Source organism: Podarcis liolepis (genome assembly GCF_965112155.1).
Source record: "Podarcis liolepis genome assembly, chromosome: 2".
In the NCBI taxonomy this organism is placed as follows: domain Eukaryota; kingdom Metazoa; phylum Chordata; class Lepidosauria; order Squamata; family Lacertidae; genus Podarcis; species Podarcis liolepis.
This window is the reverse complement of record NC_139555.1, coordinates 39,241,725-39,268,119: the sequence shown is the minus strand read 5'-3', so window position 1 is coordinate 39,268,119 and position 26,395 is coordinate 39,241,725. Positions and strand designations below refer to the sequence as shown.

The 26,395-nt window shown below is 44.2% G+C and overlaps 1 protein-coding gene across 1 annotated transcript in view; it reads right to left on the bottom strand.

Annotated features, from left to right (window-relative positions):
* Nucleotides 1–764: 764 nt before the first annotated feature.
* METRNL (meteorin like, glial cell differentiation regulator) overlaps nt 765–26,395 on the bottom strand; it is a 28,922-nt gene continuing 3,291 nt past the window's right edge. The window contains exons 2-4 of the mRNA XM_083487695.1: nt 21,722–22,110; nt 4,683–4,742; nt 765–1,840 (exon numbers count right to left, since the gene is read on the bottom strand). Of these exons, the coding sequence (XP_083343821.1) occupies nt 1,524–1,840; nt 4,683–4,742; nt 21,722–22,110 (766 nt within the window). The 3' untranslated portion in view covers nt 765–1,523. The remainder of the gene's footprint in view (nt 1,841–4,682; nt 4,743–21,721; nt 22,111–26,395) is intronic.

The window sequence follows — 26,395 nt, the reverse complement described above, 5'->3', positions numbered from 1 at the left end:
AGGAATCATGTACCTGCTGAAAGTTATTAAACTGGGAAAGAGCAGAGGTAACAGCTTCACCTGAACAAGTGGTTGTGATAATTCGGACTTTAATATATTTACGTTTCCAATGTTCAAGCAAACTTACACCCTCAGGGAGAATTATTAAAAATGTCATTGGATACATATAGCAAGTTAGGCTGCTCTCTACAACAATGAACCTTATCTATAAGTTGTCCCCTCCAATGCCTTTGAAATACACTCATGAGTTTTCCAACAAAATGCAAGTTCTGTTTAGGGTGTGACACTTACCAAATCTCTTCTATAGGTCTTGGAGTATTAGAATCTCTGCAGGGCTGTCATAATTAAGGTGGCATTCTTGGCAAATCTTGGGAATGTTATATGGAAGTTAAGAAAACAGCATCCTTGGTTTGCTGAGTGGTACAGGGTGCTACCACATGACCCGGAATCTGTACGCCAGCTCCCTCGGGCAGTAAAGCAAGATGAGCGCCGCAACCCCAGAGTCGTCCACGACTGGACCTAATGGTCAGGGGTCCCTTTACCTTTTACAGGGTGATACATTTCAAGACTGACACCATAACTTGTACCCAGACAGAAGTCAGTGCAGACATCTGGCACATGTGTGAACATGAAACAAGGGTAACATGAGGGTTAAGTAGTATTTTTGTCACCTCTCTGATACAGAAGAGCACCTTTGCATCCTGAACCATGAAAGATTTAAAGCAGGGAAGGGAAGAATGTATGGAAGTCACAATAACACTGGCTCAAATCCAGGAACTTTTTATTTCTCTGGAAACAACTCACCAGCCTGAGCAAAAATTGCAGGTGGCAATTGTACATTCTTTTAATTTTTTTTTAAAAAGGAAAGAAAGTGTTTGGTTTCATAAATTTCTGTCATAAGAAACAATTTCAATTATTGTACACCAAGCTTTTTACAAAGCATCCACGTTAAGATGGTTTCACCGGCTTCTACCATGCTGTCATCCTCTTATGCCATGCAACAATGCTACATCTGCTTAACACATTTTAAAACATTAGTATTACAAAGATACAAAGGGTCACCAGTCGACTGGTATTTTTAAGACATGGAGATTGTGACACATTTCCTCTTTCGTCATTTTCCTAAGGAAGTTACAAAAAAATAATAATTTAGTTCACGTGGACAAGATGTGGGATTGCAGTCCAGCCTTGGATCGTTTGGTTCGTACCTCCATTCGTGTAACAGTGCCATTGGCCTCAAGGATTGGCTTCTGTGGTTCTTGTATTTCATAAGATCATAACAGTTATATGGTACCTCAAGGGTCATGGACTCCAGCCTCCTGCTTCAGCAGGAGTCACTAGACTTGGACCCTCCCTGATAGATGCTCCTCCAATCACCTCTTAAGGACCTCCAAAAAGGAGAACAACGTCACTCCTGACATCAGATTGTTCCACTCCAAGTTATTAGTTCCATTTAGATCAGCGCATCTGCAGCAACTAAGAATTAGTTTTGGCCGAGCCCCAAGGGTTCAGGAATGCCATTTTCAGTCTGGGCCAATTTCACATGGATTCAGCCCTTTGTCCTTGGCCTCTTTGTACATCCTTTGGAAGTCTTTGATGCGAGGGGCACAGCCTAACCTGGCCTCCCCAAAGTGCATGTGGCCCATGAAGAGGAAGTCTCCTTCTCCTGGTTTCACCCCACATTGCAGCAGGGTCTTGATCTGTCCTCGCCACCTCCCACTCTCCTCTGCAGGCTTGAAGATCTTGGTCTTCTGCCTGTAGATTCTGTTCACACTCACGTCAATGATGGAATCTTGCTGTTCCTCCTCATTGATTACATTTTGGATGGTACCTCTGACAACTGGGGAGAAAGATTTGGACACATAATTAGGTTGAGGGTTTATACATGCAAATATATTCACCTAACATTCCGCTTAATATCAGTTGGGTTCTGCATAAGGATTATAATTGGGGCAACTGATTCAGCAGCACCCTTGAAGACAATGGACGGTGGCACCACCAGAAAGTGAGGTACAATTCAAGCAATGTTGCCCTCAAAACACATTTCCTTTAGAACAGAGTTCCCCAAACTTGTGTCTCCAGCTGTTTTGGACTACAGTTCCCAATATCCCTGACCACTGGTCCTGCTAGCTAGGGATGATGGGAGTTGTAGTCCAAAAACAGCTGGAGACCCAAATATGGGCATCCTGCTTTAGGGTATTTCTCAGCCTCATTGTATATTCCTGCACTGAAGTCATAACATCTGCATGAGTAGCTTTTTTAATGTTAAATTTACAACAGGCAGCCAGATTTGTCTTCTTTTGAAGACGTTACTCACAACAAAGTGTTATATCATACTCAAAATTCCTCCTACAGAAAGTACCACCGAATAGGGTTTGCATGGTTAAGGTTATTAAATACACACAGAGAGAGAAGGACATTTCAGTTGCATTCTATTAATGGCCCAGGAACATTTATATTGAATTCTCTGGCACACTGCCAGGGAGAAACAATTGCAGCAAGATGCCACCTGTCTGGGCAGCATTTTCCAGCATGGCTAACCTAGATCAATCCCACTGCAATTCCTGGGTGCTGCACCCTCACGCCCCCAGTCAGAATATTGCCCATTCTGTTCACTGTATTTATATCTGCAGCACATGTCCAAGACCCAACATGCCCAGCTGTTTCATTACAACATTTCCTTAACATTCCAAGCGTGGGAAAATTGCTTTAATGCTCTCTAACCATCACTAGGAGGAAAACAGCTACCTCGCAAGTCACGTTGGGCAAAGCCACTTGTCTTTCTCAGTGGCGGCATCAGGGTAGGGCAGAAGTCTAGGGTCCCATTCAGCAGGATGAAGAAAAGCCCCCTCCCCAACACGAGAGACATACCACCATTTGAAATAAGCAAGGTAAAACACATGGTGGCAGGTGGTGCTGTGGTCTAAATCACTGAGCCTAGGGCTTGCCGATCGGAAGGTCGGCGGTTCAAATCCCCACGACAGGGTGAGCTCCCGTTGCTTGGTCCCTGCTCCTGCCAAGCTAGCAGTTTGAAAGCACGTCAAATTGCAAGTAGATAAATAGGTACCACTCCGGCAGGAAGGTAAACGGCATTTCTGTGCACTGCTCTGGTTCACCAGAAGCGGCTTAGTCATGCTGGCCACATGACCCAGAAAAACTGTCTGTGGACAACCGCCAGCTCCCTCAGCCTGTAACGTGAGATGAGCACCGCAACCCCAGAGTCGTTCACGACTGGACTTAACTGTCAGGGGTCCTTTACCTTTACTTTACTTTAAAACACATTAATATCTGAGGCATCAGACACTAAGGGGGGCATAAGTTCATTGTGTGCAGACCATTGGGGGAGGCTGGAACGAAAGAGGATACCTTGTAGTAGTTGAACTCAGGGTGTTGGAAATTTTCAAACCCCAAATAGGAACTACTGTATCAGACTCTCTCAGGCAAAATATATTTAGAGCAAAATAAAGCAATCAAGCTTACATATTCTGGCATGCTCTCTGCTTACAAAACTGATCAGAGCCATTTACACCACAGCAATTCATATACAGTGGACGCTCGGGTTGCGAACGTGATCAGTGCAGGATGCACGATGCAACCCGCAGCGGTGCGTCTGCACATGCACGGGTTGCGATTTGGCACTTCTGCGCATGTGTAAAGCACAATTTAGCACTTCTATGCATGCGCGCCTGCCGAAACCCGGAAGTAAACCATTCTGGTACTTCCAGGTTTCGGCGTGTCCGTAACCCGAAAAAATGCAACCTGAAGCGTCTGTAACCCGAGGTATGACTGTACACAAGTGAGACTATATGCCACAGTTTCAGTGGATACACACATGAAAGAGATCTGTTTTCTCAGTGGTTCACAGCTCAGACAGTTCTTTGAATTGGAACTGTTTTAACTTTCAGTTTTTCAAATCTAATTTCACCGCCTATCATGGACTTCCACCTTACTGAAAGGTGAGCCCAGTCATATGGGCCAAATTAAACTGCAATAGTGACATGGCTAGGCGCAACGCTCCCTGACCAGCACAGCATTATCCTATTCCATCCTGAAACAGACTGCCCCATCTCATATTCTGCTATTCTTAAAGCCCATTGTGGGTTGGCCTCTATGGGGACAAAAAGGCCTATGGTGTAGAAAAGGGCCCTACTCCATCCACATCATAAAGGGATAACATGTAAAACTCATCCATTCTTTTCTTTTTTTTACCTCCCCCCCCCCCAAAAAAAAACCCCAACCCACATTTATATGAAAACAGGCATTTGAGTATTTGGGCTTTTGTTAAGGTTCCATTTAGAAACATCAAGAGGGCAATTCCTAATGCTTTCCCCTAAAAACCTTTGAACTTCTACCTCTATTATTGCCGCCTGTCCCTCTTTGTCCAGCACAGAAAAGAGCTAGCCAAATATAATGACTTTAATTGAAGCTCTTCAGAGCTAAAACCCATAAAAGCCCTTTCCTCCCTTTCCCCCTTTGTGCTTCTGGACACACTTTGTTTACTCCGAAATGGGAAGAAAAGGACACCCTTGTTTGTTGCAATCCGGAGCTTTCAGTTTGCTCACTGTTTGCTGAGGTTTCTGCAAGCCAAATCCAGCAGGTTGTCACAATGAGGGAGTGGGGAAAGAGGGGTTTGAGAGCGTGATGGTGAAGGAAACAGCAACGGAGAAATCAAATAAACTTACCGAAGTCACTAGTGCAGACAGCCAAGAGGACTTCCGTGTCACTGCAAGGTCGGCAGGGAGCTGAGGAAAACAGAAAGGGCATTTCAGTATCTCAAGAATGTGAATGCCACAAAAACCGAAGGATTTTCACTAAACACACACACATACACCCTTCAACCTCAAAGGTCATGCTTGATGCACCACTGAAAGCAGCATGCAGGGAGCTCACATCTTTAGCTTGGCAAAAATAATGCCCTATCAGGCAGGGGAGGGACCTTTGGCCATGTCCACACGATACATTTCAAGAACTCTTACTCCACTTCAAAAACGCCCTTAACAAACTACAGGTCCCAGGATTATGTCAGGAAAACCACATCTGTTAAAGTGATCTGAGTGCTTGGCATGTGTGGTATGGATGTGGTCGTTTTTCAGCCTGAAGCCCACCTTCTCTTCTTGAAGGGGGGGGGGGATGTGTGTGGATGCTGCACATATCAAAGGTTCGTGGGGCCAGTGGCAAAAATGGGCATAGCAATAATAATAATTTATTATTTATACCCCGCCCATATGGCTGGGTTTCCCCAGCCACTCTGGGTGGCTTCCACCAAAACACTAAAATACAATAACCTATTAAACATTAAAAGCTTCCCTAAACAGGGCTGCCTTTAGATGTCTTCTAAAAGTTTGGTAGCAACACATCCCCCTATGCACAAGAGGTTAGTTTCTACTCACACTCCCCCTCCAGGCAAGTTAAAGGCATCATTAGACTTCAATGGCATTTTCCAGCCAGGCAAAAACACCTAAGGAAGTTATGAAGCAGGACTGGCGAGAGGCAAGGCTGGATTAGAGAAGGTGGTATGGGGAGGGAGATCAGAGGGCCAGATAGACACAGTTGAGGTCCCTGGGTCTGAGGATACCCCCCCTCCCGCTTTAAAGACTAGATTTACAGCAGGTTCTTCCCTGCTTCTGAGTTAATCTGGCTATCTGGTTGCAATCATAATCCTATTTTTCTTATCATTAACCTTTCTAGGGGTTTATTTCTTCTCTCATACACAACTGTCATCTAAGTAGAAAGTAATGTGGGTGGTGGATGATCCAGGAAGCAGGTGCTACAGCGGGGAAGGTGGTTATCTCTAATAATTGCCACAAGTGAAAAACCATTCAAGTGCCATGCCTACAGTCTTGTTTGTTTTGTTTTGAACGCCTGCCACCTTTTTGGCACTCCTTTGCAAATTTAAACCAAAGTCACTCCCATACCTAACTGCATGGAGTGCAAAGAGAAGAGTTATACATGGAAAAGTTTGATCGTGACAAGCTGGCAATTCAAGATGGTGTAGATCTTTTCTATGGCTTAAAACTATGGAAATGCAGAATCTGGGCAGGCTCTCCAGGTTTGTTGGACGGGGCCATTTTCTACTTGTTTTCTCTCCAGCCACAAGGTGCAGAAATGCTTCACAATAATCATGGCAGCTGTGTGCCAGAGGACGGTTATGGGAGCCTCAGCAAATCACATCCATAAATGTGACTGGCACTTTTTCTGCACAAATCATGATCATGGGGACCAGATCACAAGTAAGAAAGTCCCCATCCCTTAGCTACTTGGTGACCTTTGTGATGAAACACAAACACACACTGGGATATAATTTGGAAATTAGAATAGTGCCATGTAAAAAGTCACATAAACAAATCTTCTGTAGTAGGTCTGCTCCAAAACCTCATTGGTCTAAGAAAATGCTGATTCAAGTATGTTTCAAGAAACAAAGGTTCTTGTGTCATACATGGCTGACACAGGAAGATCAAGTGGAGACTCAAGGCCAGATCTGTTACAGCTCTCAAGAATCATGTAGGCTAGAAACAGTAGAGAGACCCTATTGCAGGGGTAGGCAACCTGAGGCCCGGGGGCCGGGTGCAGCCCATTCGCCTTCTCAATCCGGCCCACGGACAGTCCGGGAATCAGCGTGTTTTTACATGAGTAGAATGTGTCCTTTTATTTTAAATGCATCTCTGGGTTATTTGTGGGGCATAGGAATTCGTTTATTTTTAATTTTTTCCCAAAATATAGTCCGGCCTACCACATGGTCTGAGGGACGGTGGACCGGCTCACGACTGAAAAGGGTTGCTGACCCCTGCAATAGAGAGACCCTATTGCTAATCTAATCAAGGGAAGAATGTAGCTGCTCTTTGTACGGGGCCAGCTACTTCTGCCGGGAGAAGGTGGGTGCTGTTAGGAGTGCAGATGTTTCTATAATACCCTATTCAGTTATGGAATTCCTTTTCTCTCAGAGGTCTGCCCTATCTAGCAACATGCTAATTAAATCTACCCGCTAGAGGCCCAGAGACTGGGAAGGGGGTTGGGTGAAGAACACGACCTTCTTTGTCATCCCAACAAGGCACTTGCAACCATCATAAACGTGAAAACCCTCCTCCTCCAACTGTAGTAAGGATCCAAAATTAAGCTCATTGGTGGCTTAAGACAGAACTGAAGCACTGGAAGATTATAGAGCCTTTGCCCTCCTCTCATACCACCTGCTATTTAATGACTATATTTTTTCCATTTGAGCAAAAGTGAAACAAGTAGCCTGGGACCTCATCCTTAAACACATATTTTATTTTATTTTATGTTTATATTCCACTTTTTCCTCTCCATGGAGCTCAAGGTGGTGTGCATGGTTCTCCTCAATTAATCCCCACAACAACCCTGTGAGGTAGGTTAGGTTGAGAGGCAGCGACTGGACCAAGGTTACCCAGCAAACTTCATGGCTGAGTGGGGGCTTGAACCCTGGTCTCCCAGGTCCTAGTCTGATTATCTAACCACTACACCACACTGGCTCTTCAGGACTGGAAAAAGAGTCCAACTGATTTCAATGGAGTTAAGAAGATGTGAATCAGTTGCCCCTCACTCCGCCCCCTTTTTATAGCCACATGAAAGGCATTAATGTGCACACCGCCAGCTCATAGAATCCATCGGTGGCTGCTTCTACAACTTCACTGTATCCTGTGAGTCGCTAGCTAGCACACTAGTATTCTGTTACTATAAAGAAAATCACCCACGACGGCTGAGAAATTCAGGAGGAGCAGCTAACTTGTGACCAGCCATATGTTGTTGGAGTACAACTCCCATCAGCATGGCCAATGGTCAGGGATGAGGGAAGCTGTAATCCAGCAACATCTGGAGAGCTACAGGTTAACCACCCTGGACCTAAGAAGCAGAATATAACACATTCCAGTAAATGTGCTTAGGATCATAATCCTACGACCTGGTCAGATACTGTTCCCCATGGAGAATTCTCAACTAGGTAAGTAGCCAGCTTAGATGGAAAGGATACCTTGGGTTGTTTCTTGTTTTATCTGAATGCAAACTCTTGTTTGAATACAGCATCCACTCCTAAACTGAGGGGACTGGATTTCTGGATAATCAAGTAAAGGTTCAGCCCAGTTTGCTTATTACTTTCTGCAAGGGATAACAGGGCAGAACAAGGAACTCAAGAGGGCATCACTACAACACGAGTCCACTCCCAGAGAACATCTGCCTAGTCCAATACAAGTAACATTTGACGGTTTTGGTCAGGAGGGTGGGTAGACTTTGGACTTGTCAAACCATACTTTTGCTTTTTATAAGATTCCTGTGACCCACCAAGCAGAGCCTGGTGCTTGCAGAAGACATATGGTTTTCAGCATGGGAACTAAGCTGAGTTTTTCACACAAAAGCCCTCTTCTGGTCAGCTTTCTTCATTTCGGCCACTTAACTCAGATGCTATTGTTAAGCAATTGGGAGTCAGAAAACCCTTCCTGGTCTACTGAAAATCACCCAAAGATCCACCAAGAGATGCTGACCTACCTTGTGCTCACCCCAGCATAGCTAGCTAGCGCCTAGAATACTGAATTTCCTTGCCTCAGCTTAGAAATCTAATATTGCAGAACAGAAGGTCCCAGAGAAGCACTGACCCAACCTGAAGGATTATGTCTCCAAATCCAACCAATTGCTCCAGCCAGATGATTTATATACAGCTCAGTACTTCATATAATAGGATTACACATACAAAGCACGGCTTTTTCAAGAGGAAGAGAAGCCTGAACAGAGAAATTGTTCCCTCTTTGATGCAAGAATGATTTCTTGATTAGTACAAGGAACTAATGCAAGGGAAAGCACATACAGTACTGAATACTACTTTGGGGTTTCTGTACACAACCCTTGAGCATGCTTGACAAAGGGTGCTTTAATTTAGACACTACAAGGAAGTGCCTAGAAGAAGTCTGAGTGATTCGTGCCTTCCTTTATGCACTTGTCATGTAACTACCTGAAGCAGCATGCACCTAGAAGTCATTATCACAGTGGAGATGGCAGGCACTGGATGGGCAAATCTCTTCTGTGACATGTGAGTGCTTGAGTCTACTCAATGCCACAGTTAGGATCACTTGTAACAAACATGTAAGAGCAAGTTCCCCCCACATTTATTACCTTATATAAAATCTTCACAGTGCACCAGGTGCTTTCTGCATTAAGGTGGGGGTTGGTAGGAGAAGAAGCACATGTAGAAACTCTACAATATGCTATTCAAAGTCCAACAACATTCAGACCATCAAAAATGATGGGTCTTTGTGATTAAGAATTCTCACAAGGTGAAATGATGCTGATGAGGAGCACATTTATGCACTTCTATATTGACTTCCTAAAAGGACACGGGTAGCACTGTGGTCTAAACCACAGAGCCTAGGGCTTGCCAAACAGAAGGTCAGCAGTTCGAATCCCCGCAATGGGGTGAGCTCCCGTTGCTTGGTCCCAGCTCCTGCCAACCTAGCAGTTCAAAAGCACGTCAAAGTGCAAGTAGATAAATAGGTACCACTCTGGCGGGAAGGTAGACGGCGTTTCCGTGCGCTACTCTGCTTCGCCAGAAGTGACTTAGTCATGCTGGCCACATGAACTGGAAGCTGTATGCCGGCAACCTCGGCCAATAATTGAGATGAGCGCCGCAACCCCAGAGTCGTCCACGACTGGACCTAACGGTCAGGGGTCCCTTTACCCTTATATTGACTTCCTAGTTTGTGTGTTGCTATGGGAAGGAATCATTTACAGCTAAGATTTATGAATAGAGACATTTTTATGAGAAAATCTCCTGCACACTTAGAAGAGCAAAGCCTGCCCCCCCCCCCGCCGCCACCATGTTGAGCAATATAAATATATTTTAAGAAAACAAAAAATACATGCATCACGCTTACTAATGCATTTTCTGCTTTTGGCAGAGGTTTAGATATCCCCAATGCTCAGAATCCCAAGCAAGCAATAAAAACCACATATGCTCCCCAATAATCCAATCTGCAAGAGAAAGAAAAGCAATTTCACTCCATTTTCAAAGCCGGATGCTAGCTCTGCTAAAGAGACCATGGCATAATGCTGGCATTGTGCATGCTTGCTATCAAATCAACTGGGAATTCCTTTGATGGAGTGCCGTGACCTGAAGTAACCTAAAGCAGCCCTTACCCGCACTTGCAACCCCTTGACCCCCACTGCCAACTAGTGCATCTGAAAGCCCTCTGTTTACTTCTGTACAGGAAAAGTGGAGATATTTTTACATTTTGCCTTGTGAAACTGCAGTGTAGGCCCAGGTGCCTTTAGCCAAGTGACTTCTTGGTTTCTGCTGAAACCATGGCAATAGGCTTTACTGCAAGCCAACTAACACTGTAGAACACTTATTTCCTTCAATTGCAGTACTTCTCTGCAACAGGAAGAAATGGACATGAAAACTCCTGGGTTGGTGCAAGGTGGTCAAAAGTCTACATTATTTCTTGCAGCTTTTCCCCTGCGGTTAACATGTCTTACTGAGGAATTCTCATCATCTACATTACGCAATATGTAGATTTCAGTTACCCCATGGCCAAGCCTCTCTTGCCGGCAGTCATTCACCTCCAGCTACTGCCTGCAGGTAGGTTTGCCATTAGAGCTCCTCAAATACCGACCAGGGTGAGAAGTGCTATGTATACTACTGGGTTTTTGTGTTCCTAATATTAGCACAAGGAAGAAAGAGTGGGGCCAGTAATTTGTGTGACAGTTCTTTTAAGACAGGTTATTTCATGATTACACAGCAAAGGATGCACCTAACAAAAATAACAAAATGCACCAATCCAAGCGTTAAGACCCAGCACCTTCAGAAAGCTGCTGGAGCCCCACAGCTAACACCTGCCCTGGGACCACCACCTTTAAACATTTTGCTCCAAGGCACTGCCAAAGGAGTAGATACCAGCAAAATGGAATGTAACTAAGGAAGCAGCAAAGATGGTCAGGGACCTTGAGACTGATCCACACCCTACATTTAAAGCCACATTCAACACACATGGTGTCCCCCTAAGAACCCTGGGAACTGCAGTTTGTTAAGGATGCTGGGGATTGATATCTCTATGAGGTGGAAACTACTGTTGCCAGAATTCTTTTGGGGAAATAATGTGCTTTAAATGTATGGTGTGGATCTGGCCTAAGCTCTAGGATGAAAAGCTGAAGGAGTCAGGCACATTTAGTCTGCAAATGAGACTATTAAGAGGCTGTCACATGCCAATTTTATTTTCCTGTTGCTCCAAAGGGTAGAATCTGAACCAATAGGTTTGAATTACAAGGGGGGGGGAGTATTTAGATTGCAAATGGTTAAGGACAAACCTCTTGATGGCATGAATAGTGGATCAGACTGCCAAACAGACACAACACATTTCAGCCCTCCTCAGATGTTTTAAACTGAGTCTGAATGAGATGCCGGAGTAGTGGGCTTTCTGCAATGATAGAGGTTTGGAGTAGGTGCCATTTGATGCCCACCCACCCCCCAACTCTGTAATTCTGTTATTCTCTCCAACAGTAATCAGCTTCCGGTATTAATGAAAAGCTATGAAAGCAGTAGAAGAGAACTTTTGTTTTCTTCTGGGGTTTGACAAAAACAAGGTTTTTTAAAGGCACGCTGAACTTAAGATTGTGTTTCTCTTGACTCGTCACCATCTTCATTCCATCCATAAACTTGCCTATGCCATAATTGCAGAACTGAGAACAACATCCAGCTGCTGAACAAAACGAACTAGCTTCTCTCACAATGTTTATAAGAAAAAGCTGTGTAAATTATAGGGAATGTCAGGGAGGAATAGACACACTGGAAACTTATAATGAGGAATCATAAGTGGTTCCAAAGTTCTATCGTTCGCATTCAGAAAGTAAAGGCAGAGATCCTGCACCTAGGTACATATGTACTAACCTCATTAAAAATCAAAGCAATGTACGCTTCCATTGCTGGATGCAAGATCATAAACTTACGCCCATTTAAATCAACACGTAGCGACTATTTCAATCCAAAATCGAGACAAGGGCAAACTGGTTGCTCAACTATTGGCAGCTGTTTGAGTACCAGTGGTCAGAGTTTGATTATATTCATTATGGAAGGAAATCTGTTCCAACACTAGTGGCTCTTCTGTAATTATATGTGGGTTCGGAGAGTCCAATTTTCTCCAAGGTTGACAACAATTATGATCAAATCTGACTGGAATGGAAATGTTAGATGGTGGGGAAAACTATGAACAGCTGGGAATTGTTTTAGGTAGGGTGCACTCAAGGGCCAAAAAGCCACAACTCCAAAACAAAACGAAGCTCTAGTATGCAAAAATGGGGAGGGGGGAGATGCTTCCTGAATAGTTCTAGTGCTACAAAAATCTGAAGTGCTTCTCCCCAAACAAACCACTCCAGCTCCTTATCATGCCCAGCCAGCATGACCAACCATCATGGATGATAGGAATTATAGTCCAGCAACATTTGAGGAGCACCATGTTACTTAAGAAGATGATCTCTCTCATGTCACCACACTGAGAAAATGGACACCCCACCGACACCATTCTTGATGTGACCCAGAAGACCCGGGTTCTCTCACTGTTTCTGTGAAATGCCCCTTTGCCTCCTATCATAAAAGTGCACCAACCCTGCCCTAACACTTCAACAAGTTCGCTATTTCAATGGAGAAGTAATTGTGTTAGACCAGAGTCATACAGAAGCTTGATATCAGCACACTCAAATGTAAGATTTAATGGGTGAACGGGTTCAATGTCTGCGGGTCTCTGGCACAAGTCGACTAAAAACCAGAGCAACATACACCTGAGGAAAGCTTAAGGTTTCACTGTGGGGATCCTGGGGTTTGCCACCACAACTGGGGACTGAAGAAAACATAATATATTCACAAGGCTTAAGCGCTCTCAATGGTTCTTTTGGATTTGACAAAGTTATTAATCTCAAATTCTCTTTCATTCCTGTTAAGACTTGTGGCTTATTGTCATAAAAAGGTAAAAAAAGCTAAGAAAAACAACAATTCGTTTCATTTTGAACATTCAACATATAAAACGATCCCTGCATCCTTTGACTGACTTTGCCCGCTGGGACTATGGTATTTCATTAAACGTATTTACAGGTTAACCTGTTTTTCTTTTTTAGAAAATTCAAGTCCGGAACCCCATGCGCAGCAGGGCTTGGTCTGTGTCCTAAAGAATGGACTGCTTTAGTTTCTTTTGCCCCTTCCTAAGGGAAAATGCTCTGTGTAATGTGGAAAAGCAGGAAGGCAAACCTTGGGCCAGGGAGACATGGGTTCAAACCGAAAACCTGTCTCGGCTTTGTGGCTCTAAACAAGTCACCATGTGCACACCAGCCCTGCCTTTTCCATCTCATGACGGAGGGAGCAAATACAGTGGTACCTCGGGTTAAGTACTTAATTCGTTCCAGAGGTCCGTTCTTAACCTGAAACTGTTCTTAACCTGAAGCACCACTTTAGCTAATGGGGCCTCCTGCTGCCGCCGCGCTGCCAGAGCCCGATTTCTGTTCTTATCCTGTAGCAAAGTTCTTAACCTGAAGCATTATTTCTGGGTTAGCGGAGTCTGTGATCTGAAGCATATGTAACCTGAAGCGTATGTAACCTGAGGTACCACTGTACAAAGGTTCCCAAAACTTCCCTGCAATCAAAAACTCTGTGCAGGATCACAGACCTCCCTTTGGACCATGCTGCTAAATGCAACCTGGTTGATAGGTCTGGGGGCAAGACATGCCCCCAAACCTCCATCACAGAAGAAGGGTACAGGTCAGTCAGTTTAGAAGTAATAAGAAACTAGAGCTTGCCCTGACACCAGAAGTCATTGAAAGATCATCTTTACTGATAGTGCTGTGAACACACTAAAACCTGGTCCCAGACCATCATTCCCTGGCTCAACTGATCTCTCTTTCAGAAATTTGGATCGTCTATACTCTGCATTGTATGTCCTGTTTGCTATGGACAAAAGGGAAGATCTTAGAACTATCTTGTTCCATTTAGTTAGAAGGAGGGGGGGCGGCTTGTGGGCACACCACAAGTTTCCTGCCCTTTTATACTTGTAAGTTCTTATCTGTTATTTTGCTGAGCACAAAAATAACTTTCCCTTGCCCTCTGGTATCAGGACAATAAAACTAAGCCCTGGTATATATTAACCCAAGCTGGAGCCCTGCCAGGAAAGTGTCTCAGCCCCATATGGAATCCAGATTGGAGTGGAATTGAATTAAATGACTAGGAGCTGGTTAAAGTTAAACTTGGAAAGCAAGTTAGTGAAAGAAGATCAAAGTTTAAGGAAGCCTTTCAAAATAACCTAAGCAATCTTTTATGAGCGGTTTCTGAGAGAGGCTGGAAGTGTGGAGGAGCAGGCATGGATTTTGGTTCATTTCAGACTTTTTTCACAGAAAGTTGGGCAAAATTATAGCAACATCTGGAATTGCAAACGCAGACAAGGCTTTAGCTGAAGCGTGGAACGTGCCACAGCGGCTGCTGACTAAAAGGGAAAATGCAGTCCACGAAGCTGTTCTCCTGGGCCAAGTCTCAATGAAATGAATGTGAATTACCACAAAATAGGATTTTGCCATACACACACACACACACACACACACACAGAGAGAGAGAGAGAGAGAGAGAGAGAGAGAGAGAGAGAGATCTAGCCCTCCCTTCTTTTGGTCTCAAATAATAATAAAAATGTTGTTTCTTGTATTACAGCAAAACTTCAGAGAAGTCACCCTTGAACCCAAAGAGTTCCCTTATGTACCGTAATCATTTCAGACTGCCACATCAACTCACTCTAGGGGACCTGCCTTTTGTGTACACTGTGCCCAATAACCCCAAATTCTGATGCAAGGTAATCCAAATTCTGCAACCTAAATAAAATATCTTTATCATGCCACATTTATTCTGTTTCTGCTAAAGCCCTGGAATGGGATGAAGAGCCACGCAGAGCACAGAAATCCCACCCTCTGGTAATTCTGCTTGGTGCTCCTTGAATTCAAGAAGGCACACACAGTTAAACTAATCTCTGCCATCAAGTGCTAGGAACCTGCTTCTTCAACAGTTTGATCCTGTATGTGAGTACTCAGACCCAAGTGCCATTAAACTCTGCAAAGCTCATGCCTTCCTATAGGACAGCGGCCTCATATTTTCTCTGTCTCCTATTAAAACTACATCAGCAAAAGTGACCACACTTTTGAGAAATCCAGCGAGGCGCTTCAGAGTTCATTTGCTCCTCATTAAGGTGGCTTGAAGTTTCAGGGTGGTTTTTTTTGGGGGGGGGAGGGTGTTGTAATGCCAGTTGCCTGTGAATTGTTGCATTATTCATCCCGCAGGTGAAACTTGGTAGCAAGCCATACTGCTGCTCAGGGTAACCACAAGCATGAATCAGCCTTACTCAGTGGGCTTTCATCCAGAAACAATCTCAGAGCTTCAAGGGGATGAGATCCAAATACTAAATTCTGAATACAGGCAGGTGCCCTGACATCAACAGGAGATGTACAGCCTAAACCCCATGCAGATATATTCTTGGGAACTGTTCAAAACCTATGCAGGATCCTGGGCTGGTAAGGGCTGTAGTACTTAGACAAGTACCTGTACATCTCACCTAATCAGTTTTGGGGTTTTTTGGGTTTTTTTAAGGGCACTGCAAGAGAAAGATGCAAGTATGATGTTAGCTGGCTAAAAATTGACTGGGCTTCTAAAAACGAAAATACAGACTTATGTTTCCAGTAATCTGCATCATATTACTCTGAGTACCCACAGAACCTGCTGACCTTTTTTAAAATGCATGTATGTCTGAAGGATTAGAAAAAGAAAAAAAGTGCTCATTTATTATTTTTAAATAACCTGTTTTGCCTCTCCAGAATGGGATGCGTCACTGTTAGGGTGGAAGGGCTCCTCTCTCTCTCTCTCTCTCTCTCTCTCTCTCTCTCTCTCTCTCTCTCTCTCTCCTCCCAGCCACTGCTTTTGGGTGTAACCTTGCTTTGGCTCTGAAAACGTAGCTTTTTTGTGAAAAGGTCATTATGAGCCTTTTGGCAGGCAAAACTCTGCAAAGCAGGTTCCAGGGGCCTGTGCAGCCTCAAATAAGCTACAGCAAGTGACTCTCTTTTGCTCACACATCCTTCCGCCCTTTCCTCTCCTGCCAACAAAATTTAAGCCCAAAAGAACAGGGTAGGTGGGGGTGAATCATTAAACAAGGTTCAGTCGAATGCCTACTTGACATTTGAAAGAGAAGCCGTGTCTGAGAGGAAAGGTGGGGGGTGGGAATAAGCTTTTATTAATTGACAGGATTGCAAGGCGTCAAAGTGACTTTATTGCCACCTTAGGCCTACTCAGACCATACATTCTACCCCAAAGAACCCTTCCACATTACGAGAGGGGAGGGAGAAGTTTCAAAGCTTACACAGCCCCCTGTGCTTTTCTTGGTTTTGGTGCTATATTCGGAACACGAGAGATACTAAGCTCACATAGATGCGTTTATGCTGTTCCACTGACCATGGTTCATACCTTGGAATCAGGCTGTGTGCTCTCCACCACCCCCGCCCCCCACAAGCAAATTCCTCTGTTCATTCTGTTCTGCATATTAACCCATGGTTACGTCTCCACCAGGGTTAACCATTTTTACAGTCAGGACACCGTGGTTCTCCCGCAACCATACATTGGTGTGGATCACAGGGTCAAGAGAGACCCTGAATTCAAATCAATGCATGTCCTTGGATAAGAGCTATAGCTCAGCAGAGTGTGTTGCATTCAGAAGGTCTCCGGTTCAATCCATGACATCCCCAGGTAGAGATGGCGAAAACCCTGGTCTGAAACCATGGAGAGCTGCTACAGTCAGTGTGGCCAATGCTGAGCTACTTATATACAGTCAGTGGCCCGACTGTATATAAGGCAGCTTCCTAATTTCTGTATCTTATCAGGCATTCTGTAACATTCCTCACCTGCGTCTGTCCCAAATGTCATCATGTGCAACTGTTGAGGTGTGTGTGTGTCACCTGTACACATCCATCCTTCATCTCTGTTTCCCACCCACCCACCCACACTTTTGCCTCATACCAGAGAAAAGGCTTTTCAAGAGCTATATTCCTCAAACATTAACCTTTGGAAAATAAGCTGGTTACTGTTCTCACTTAACTAGAGTGGCATTTCAATGTGGGCATTTATAAATGTTTTCAACTCGCTACCGGACATTAAAATATAGCAAACCCATAAACCGGCAGACCTGCCTTACAAGAAGTAGATCCCATCAAGATAGAGGAAATGTTTGTTAAAGTTTGACTTGGCCTAATGCAGAACAACCCCTGAAGGTAACAGGGGCTTATATTTCTGAATTCCAGTAAATTAAGTTTGCAGATCTTGGCTAAGGCACAGGGAAGCAGTTTTCCAGTGAAAACTAAGGAGCTTGGAGTTTAAAAAGCACTTTGAATATACAGAGCAAACTCTCATGGAGTAAAGTGCTTTTCAACATGAGTAAGGGGATTGGAATCCTAGATGAACAGCTGCAAAGAAAGATTATTCAAGCTCAGTGAGGGACCCCAACTTTCCTTCCTTTCATTAAAAAAAAAAAAAGATTTGAGGCAGCACTGTATTTTTGTGTGCGCATATAGTGGTTACCTTTGAGCGAGCCTCAGCCCCAAACCTTCTTTGTTTATTCTCAAGTGCTTTAGTAAAGTTCCCATTCCAGATTTATATGAGAGAGTGAGACAGAGTGGAAAGGGAGGGAGGGATGGGGCTGTCTCTAATTTTATTAGTTTTCCTCTCAGTTGGTAGTGCCACTGGCTATATCGCTTTCAAGCTGATCTCAGAAGATTTCAAAGAAAGTTACTCACTACTTTGTCCTCTTCTTAGGAGAAGTAGCTGTTCTCTCTCTCTCTCTCTCTCTCTCTCTCTCTCTCTCTCTCTCTCACACACACACACACACACACACACACTCAGAAGCCCATGTTGAATTTCTATTGCAAATTACCCCATCCTGATTCATCATTATGCCCCCACCCACAAAAAATAAAATAAAAATACATCACTGGTTGCCAAAGATGAGGGCATGAAAATGTGTAGCATATTGATGCAAGGAAAGCAGGCAAAAAGATGTTACAAAGACAAAATGCAAGTTCTCCGCCCTTAGATCCTACACATCACACAGTGGCCTGGTTCACACATAAGGCTAAGCCATAGTTTGTTTGTTCTTTTTTTAAAAAAAGAATGTGTTAACAATTTGTCCCACAGAAGATGGCTTGTTCTTTGCCTGCTCTTGTGCTTTGGTAGTTTAGTGAGCACCTGGTAGTGATGGTGCAGGTGTTAAGCATGTCACGGTTGGGAAAGGGTGCTAGGTTTGCACATAGCACCAAGACATAGCCTGTGGCTTCATAGACCATAGCAAGTCAGAATTAAGCTGCTGCGTAGGGCTTGCTCATAGCACTAAGCCATGGTTTAGCACTGTGTGTGAAACCAGTATCTCCTGGATGATGTTATATAGTTCACTTTCAGCGCCACAGTCCAATGTGAACTTTGTGGTTTTGTGCTTACAGGAGGGGGTGGCATGAGCATCAGACACACTCTTTTTGCCATGTATATAGAAATGCTGCCTAATTACTCCTTCCTATTTACATAACTCCAGCCTTAGGTCAGCATACATCAGTGGACCAGTAATTCACTTTCAGCCGCTGAAACTAGCAGCAGGCACAACTCACATGTTGCTATCCATTAAAAGGGTAATTCCCAATCTTTGCTCATTCACAAAATGTTTCAAACTCACTTATGGAGTGGAGGGAACCCAAGTAAAGTGCATACATAATGGAGATCACCTGCCATGGCTTCTGCCAATCCTATGCCCTGGGATGTAACATCAAATGACAACAAAGTCCACTGTATAGCATGTCTTTGAATGAAACTCCCAAAAAACACAGAACATAAATGGGTATGTGCCATAGGAATATGGCTAAACCAACAGAACATGGTTTACAACACAGTGTTTGTTCCCTGCTCCAAGAAGCTTGCTTGGGGAAGTCTAGTTGCATTATTTGCAAAGCCCAGATTGAGAATGGAGGAGTGTAAACTAATAAAACGCTGGATCTACTAATTAAAACCATGGCACTCTGCCAAACACTGCTTATGTGCTGATGCACTCTGCAATGTCATAATTCTGGGGGCACAACGGGTCATTAAGGTATTAATATGATGACTCGGGTGCTTTGATGACAGCTAGGTTAGGAAAAGGAGCAGAAAAAAAATTAAGGGCAGGGTTCAGTAATATCATAAGGGTGCAGGAAGAGAGGCAAGTAGTCATTTAGCTGATGAGAGTACATGGCTGCAGGGAGGGGGAAGTAGGGTCAACTTATGTGAAACCTTGTTAAGCATGAACTTCACAGCTGCCTTCTTTTAGCCCTTCAAAACTATTCTCTCTCAAGCTAGGATCAATTCACACCTTTCTTGAACTCTACCACCTCCCTTTAGTCAGTAAGGAAGGCAAATGCAGCAATACTACACATGATCCCTGGAAGCAAGTTCCATTGAACTCAGTGGGATTTGCACCTGAAATGCATAAGAATGTGTTGTAAATGTGGTGTAAAAAAAGAATTTTCACTAGAATTTAACTGATGGGTCCTAGCTACCAAACATGAGACAGCCTTTGTGTACCACAGTAAACCACGAATCATGGCTTACCTCCCACCCATGAGCCGAGGTGATCACACTTGCTTTATTCCTCCTGCTCACATTTGGGAGAAAGAAACCACCATCCCTGCATTACATTGGAACTGAAGCTTGTTCTTGGCTTATCATTATGGTTTGTCTGGAGTAGAATAAACCATGGTCCCTGGCTCAGACGCAACACTAAACAATGGAGTGTGGTTCATTTCTCCCTAGTTTCAGTGGGGAAGAACTAAGTGGGTGCAAAAGGGCTTATAAATTTATAGCTGAATCTACAGAAATAATCAGCAGGTGGTTTGCTAGAATATGGGCAATCATATGCTAAAGTTACTATCTTATACATCAAGTCCCAATAAATTAAGTGGGACTTAATACTGCACAGAAGCAGGAACGCACTGCAACAGATTTTGTTGCAATGTAGTCTCTAGAAATAATTTAAGATTCCAAAATACCCAACTTTAAAATATCTCAGAAAGCAAAAAGAAAAACATAATTGAGAGCAAAATATCCAATTGTCAGTTGCAATGCCAAATGCGCCACCTATCAGCTGCTGCGGAGAATTGCAGCAGCTGTTGCAGCCAAAGTAGAGTTACACGCGCAAGGTCACCCAAAAAAACAGATGTCTGCAGTCTACACATTTTGAATTGACAGGCAGCCAACATTACTTTGCAGAACCGAAAATTTCCACTCAAAAAAAAAACCCAAAAAAGAACGCCTGAAGCACAAGTAGGAGCTGGACTCAAAAGTTGTGTGTGTTGTGACTTTGAAATGCAGGTTATTAAGTGGTGCTTCAGTAGCCACAAAACATTTGTATTGTGTCTCATCAGAATCAAAGGATAGCAACTGACCTAATATGATGTGAAATTTCAGCTCTGAAGACCACAACCAGCCCAACCCAGGTGCCTGAAAAACTGCCCAGTCATGAATTTGTCTGAAAACTGGTGGCAGTACCCAACAGCGCCCTGGCCTTTCCCCGTTTGATACAAAAGGTATCTGTGCCCCCTAGGATGCTGTTAATAACTCAGTGCATATTCTTTAGGCCATGCCATGCATTCTTTATTCAGTGCAGTTTTGAGGATGGAGGGAATAAAACACATGAAGATACAAACGTTTGAAAGAAATGGTTTTTTTTTTTACATGTTAGTGCAAAAGTGGTGGGTCAGAACTCAGTACTGGGCCATGGCCTGCTCTATGGTGGGTCACAACAGCAGCACTACCACCATACAAATATCTGGCTGAAAACCTAGGTAGTAGGTCCATAAGGCCTGTTTGGGCTAAAGACACAGAGGCACCGCTAAATTACATCACATGGCAAGATGTGTCATATCAACTGTACATCTTCACTGAGATTGAGGAGATTATAAAATGTGATAAGGCAGGCCTTGCCCCAGGAGAAGAACCACTCCTTTGCAACAAAAGAGTAATTAGGTCAAGGAATAGGAGGAACAGAAGCAGAACAATAGGAGTGGAATGAGGAAGGAAGTCTTTGTCCAGCAACAACTGGCTGAATCACTTGCCCCTGAACCACTGTACATGCAGGACAACAGGCTGATGTGATTCTCCCAATGAGGTACATGCACTTTCCTACTGGGAAGCCTATCATGTGCAAAGTAGCTCCAAGTTTACAATTCATGACCTCTCTTTTCAGTCATTTATGTTATCATTTTGATTTGGGGCCTGTCTCACAATTTATACCTGTACACAAGGTGTGGGGTAGAGAGAAAGCAATAATAATTTTTTTTAAAAAAGGGCAGGGGATTTGTGACTTGGTACCTTGAGGTAAACACACACACACACACACACACACACACACACACTGAATACAGGTTGTTCATTTCAGGAGCAACAAGCAAAGTTGCATAACACTGACCTGTTAAGAAAGGTAAGAAATATCTGTTTATTTCTTAACATTTTTCTTCCTAGAAGGAGCTCCTCTTCACCATAACCATTTCTGAAGAGTACAACTTTCTTTCTAGCTACTTTGTGTAACCAGACAACTGATGGACTGTAGACCCCCCCCCCAGTGTACTATTTTCACATTCACTTTGGCAGACATTGAGCATTCAAAACCAGGACAGTGCAACTGCAATGGATCGTCTCGCAACTTACCAGAAATCATGTGCAAATCGGATGCCGTCCCCTTGTTTATCAGTTCATACTGGAAGCCTGTGATCTTCCTGCTAATGTCCTGCTGAGGGGTGGCCTCGACAAAGAGTCCGCCTTGTTCAAAGCTGAAGCAATGCACTCGGGCGGGGCTGTGATCCCCATCTTGGACCAGCAGTTTCAGTTCTCCAGTTTTTTCCAAATAAATATTTGCTCCTGCGGAGTCCTTGAAGGGCTTTATGCAGACAGTCCAATGCTTGGAAGAGGAAGATACAATACTGGGTCGCAGGTTCACTATCAGCGCTCCTGTGGGATACATCCAGTCTATGGATCCTTCGGCGCAGCGGAGGTAGACCTGTTCAACATCTTTTTTGTGAGACTCGTGTGTTAGTCCACTGGGGGAGGAAAGGAAAGATGGATAGTTTACTGTAAGAGCCCCTCCATTTATTTCAAGAGAATACTGTATATGCTCAGATAAATAAGTTGTGGAGATTTAAATAGCGGCTGCGGAACACGGCAAGGCCATGTAGTTTGAAAAGGCTTTCAGTTGTGAATTCAACTCTGGTGCTTAACTGAAAAAGTTGCAACAAGGGTAGCCAACATGGTACCCTTCAGATGTCACAGACTACAACTCCCATCATCCCTGAACACTGACCATGCTTGGCTGGGGCTGATGGGAATTGGGAGTCTAACAACATATATAGGACACCACACATTGGCTACCCTTTGGTTGCAATAATAATTTCCATTATCTGGGGCCATGCAACATCTTTGGGAGGTTCAAATTATTTACATTTATAATAGACGTTGAGTGACAAGACTTAACTCGCTCACAAAAGCTGTGGATAACAGGTAACACTGAGGTTTGTTCAGTCCTCCACCGCATTCCCACCAGCCACCCAAATCTCCCCATGTTTATGTAAATCAGCCTTCCCCAAATTTTGGTTCCCACCAGATGTTACTCAACTCCAAACCCCATCATCTCTGACCATTGGCCATGCTGGCTGGAGCTCATAGGAGCTGGAGTGTAGCAACTTGTGAAAGCAGATGAAACAATTGAGAGAATATAAGTGATGTTAAACCCCAGGAGTCAAATGACTTTGCTGCTATGCAAGAGTGGGGGGGGGGAGGAAAGGATACATATTTAAGCTCAACCGGAGTTTAAAATTAGTTGTGGGAGATATTACTGGGAAGGAGGAGAGGGAATAGGAAGCAGCACACAGCCCAACATATGGTTTCCATTTAAGAGCGAAGTGGCTGACATTATTGGGAATGTCAGTATAACATTCTGTTCAGAGGTTACATGAGGAAGCTCCAAAAAAGTCAAATTCTAATAATCATCATCATAATACTGTCTACAAACACATGCTGCTGAATAATCCTGAAAGCCACATCAAGAGCATAGATGCTTGTGGGAGAAGGAGCTGGTTCTTGACCTCTGTGCTTTTGCCCACCAGCACAAAGAAACATTTGATATATTTGAGATCTGCATCACTCAGCTGGGACATGAGATGCAGACAGTGTTCTTTGCCACAGTGTGGTCTGGTGGTGGGCAGATTGTTACACTGAGCTGGATTCAAACCCCTCTTCTCAAAAGGAGGAACTGACTGATTTTGACTAGTTGTGCCCTTATCACCCACATTTACAAAAATGAAGTCACAGTCTCACTCATAGGGATGTTGTGTGGCTACAGTCATTCCAGGGGAGCCACTACCTACAGTGTTCGGTTCAAAAATCCAACATACATGAAAGTCCCACTCCTTTAACCCAAACACATCTGGCATTCTCAAGGGCAAAGCAGTTGACAGCATGCTAACTGGGCTCTGCAGCCCATCAAACCTCAGATAATCTACATTTTAGTAATGACTTTACTGTGGTTGCATCAAGCGAAGAAGTTGCTGGATTTCCCTCTAAAAGCAGTTTGCGTTATCAACATCATATGAGCAAAATACTATTCCTGCTCCAAAATGTGATCATTCTTCAGCGGGGGTAAAGTTATCTAGAAAGGAAGATATAAGTCATTGGAGAAGAAAATGGGAGTTTTGCTTTGATGTTTCCACAGTACGCAAGCTTGACATTGGGACAATGGATTTATGCATGAGATGTCTGCAAGCTTTCCTTGCTACTGAAAGGAAAGTGGGTGTACTGTAGAAGTTTTCACTGGGGCCAATTATATCCCACAAGCCGCAAATGGGGTAAGGCAAAATTGGGAAGAACAAGCAGTTAGGGGTAACATGCCAAGTTCCTAATGGAATGGAGAACACTGAATGCAATTTCAAGAAACACATAGATTTCCTTGGCTAAAGACTCGTGACCTAGTTAAAGCTGCCACTCACTAGAGTTGGTCAGGATGAAAGTACATCTTTTGCATGGGGTGGTCAGAAGATTCATTACCAAAAGGTATGAAACATGAAATTAAATATCTAATATGTAAGAGGCCTGACAGGACAACAATGCATTTAATTTAACTTCTATGGTATTCTTGCCAAATAAAAATGGAAACAGAGATCTTGGGGTGGAGGGTGGAGAGAAATAAAGTAAAAGAGCAGGTCTGGCATTTTTGATTTAAACATCTTAGGACTTTTGTGATCTTTAACTATGGAGATTGCAGATTGGCCACCACAGTATAGGTACTGATGCACTACATCTCTTCACAAATTCTTGGCAGTACCTGTAACCTCATCTGCTGCCACAGGGCAATCTATTCCCAGTGCCTGGGGTGACACAAAAAGAGACCCATTTCTTCCAATGTAATCAGACTGAATGCAGACAGGAGATTATGTGGGGAAAGCCCTAACATTCTGCGGTAACAAACGTCTTATGAGAGCAGACTACAAGGATACAGATGGGATGTAGAATACTAGGGCTGGTCACAGCCTTCCTGGTTGAAGGAATTTCCCCAATTCCCCCAGGAATCAATTGCCTCAAGTTGCTTCTTTTAAAAAAAAAATGCTTGCTTACAAAATCCACCAATTAAGAATTGGTGCAGTGCAGTGGCGTAGCGTGGGGGGTGCAGGGGGGGCCGGCCGCACCGGGCGCAACATCTGGGGGTTAGGGTTAGGGGGCGCAAATCCACGGGTTAGGGGGCGCAAATCCATGGGTTAGGGGGCGCAAATTACTTGCCTTGCCCCGGGTGCTGACAACCCACGCTACGCCACTGGTGCAGTGTATTGATTACATTACCATATTGTATAGCTGAATCAAGGACCTCACAGCACAAGAACACTTTAAAGGGCAATCCTAACTTGGACTAGACAGGAGTGAGAAGCTGAACATGCACCTAGGCACCCCAAGACCTTTGGCTCACACTCAGCCAGGATGACTACTGAGTGGCTCTTCCTTTCCTTTGTGCTATGCCAGCTCCAGACTGCTGCAATGGAGGGGCCTGGGAATGGAGCTCCTTAGAGGGATTTCTAGGGCAGGGGTCAGCAACCTTTTTCAGCCATGGGCTGGTCCACCGTCCCTCAGACCATGTGGTGGGCTGCACTATATTTTGAAGGGGGGGAAATGAACGAATTCCTATGCCCCACAAATAACCCAGAGATGCATTTTAAATAAAAGGACATATTCTACTCATGTAAAAACACACTGATTTCTGGACCATCCGCGGGCCGGATTGAGAAGGCGATTGGGCCGCATCCGGCCCCCGGGCCTTAGGTTGCCTACCCCTGCTCTAGGGAGGGCTGGATGCAAAGCCAAGGTGCCCTTCCCTGAAAACAGCGTACCACACCACAACCCTTTCCAGTGTCAGATAACAACATTGGGCAAGGAAGGATTGCACTATTAAGTCTCACAACAACCCTGTGAGGTAGAAGCTGGTTAAGCTGAAAATGTAAAACCTTGCCTGTGACCTATCCAGTGAACGTCAAAGCGCAGCAGGATTCTGAACCTGGTATTCCAACTTCCAAACTCATCCCTCTAGTTGAACCATGATGCCAAAGCAGCTATCCATTAAATAGTAACTACTGACTACGGCAGCTGTTGTAGTGCCTGCCGGGTGTTGCTGGACTCCCATCATCCCTTACCACTGGCCATGCAGGCTGAGGCTGCTGGGAACTGGAGTCCCAAAAAGCATTTGATGGACAGCACACCAGCCAGCCCTGTAAACAGAGAGGTGCATAGGCTGCAGGATCAGTCCTTGTCCATTCCAGAAGGCCAAAAGCTCAATTTGTTACCCGTGTGATGTTCTTAGATCTATATAAGCACATAGGAAGCGGATCAGACCATAGGTCTGCCTAGTCCTGTACCCTGACTCTTAAAAATGGGCAACCACATGCCTCTGGGAAGCCCTCAAGCAGAATACACGGGGGCAACAGACCTCTCATTGCTAGTACCCGGACTGTGATCTGAGATGTGGCATATATGCATCAGAACTAGCAGCCATTAAAGGCCTACCCTTCCAAGAAAAAACTGCCTTAAATCAAGTCAGGCTATTAGTGTATTCACACTGACTGGGAAGCAAGTCTGCAGTGTTTCACACAGGTGAGTCTCTGCTACCTGGAGATGCCAGGGATTGAATTTGATACCCTTTGCATGCAAGACAAGTGCTCTAGCCCTGAGCTACAGCCCTCCCCACACTACTCTGCAGCCTAGGCAGTATGGCTCAGACCAGAGGCACCTGTTTTGGTCAGTTCCACCTATTTTTCAGACGTCAGATGTTCTCTGCTTGTGCAACCACAA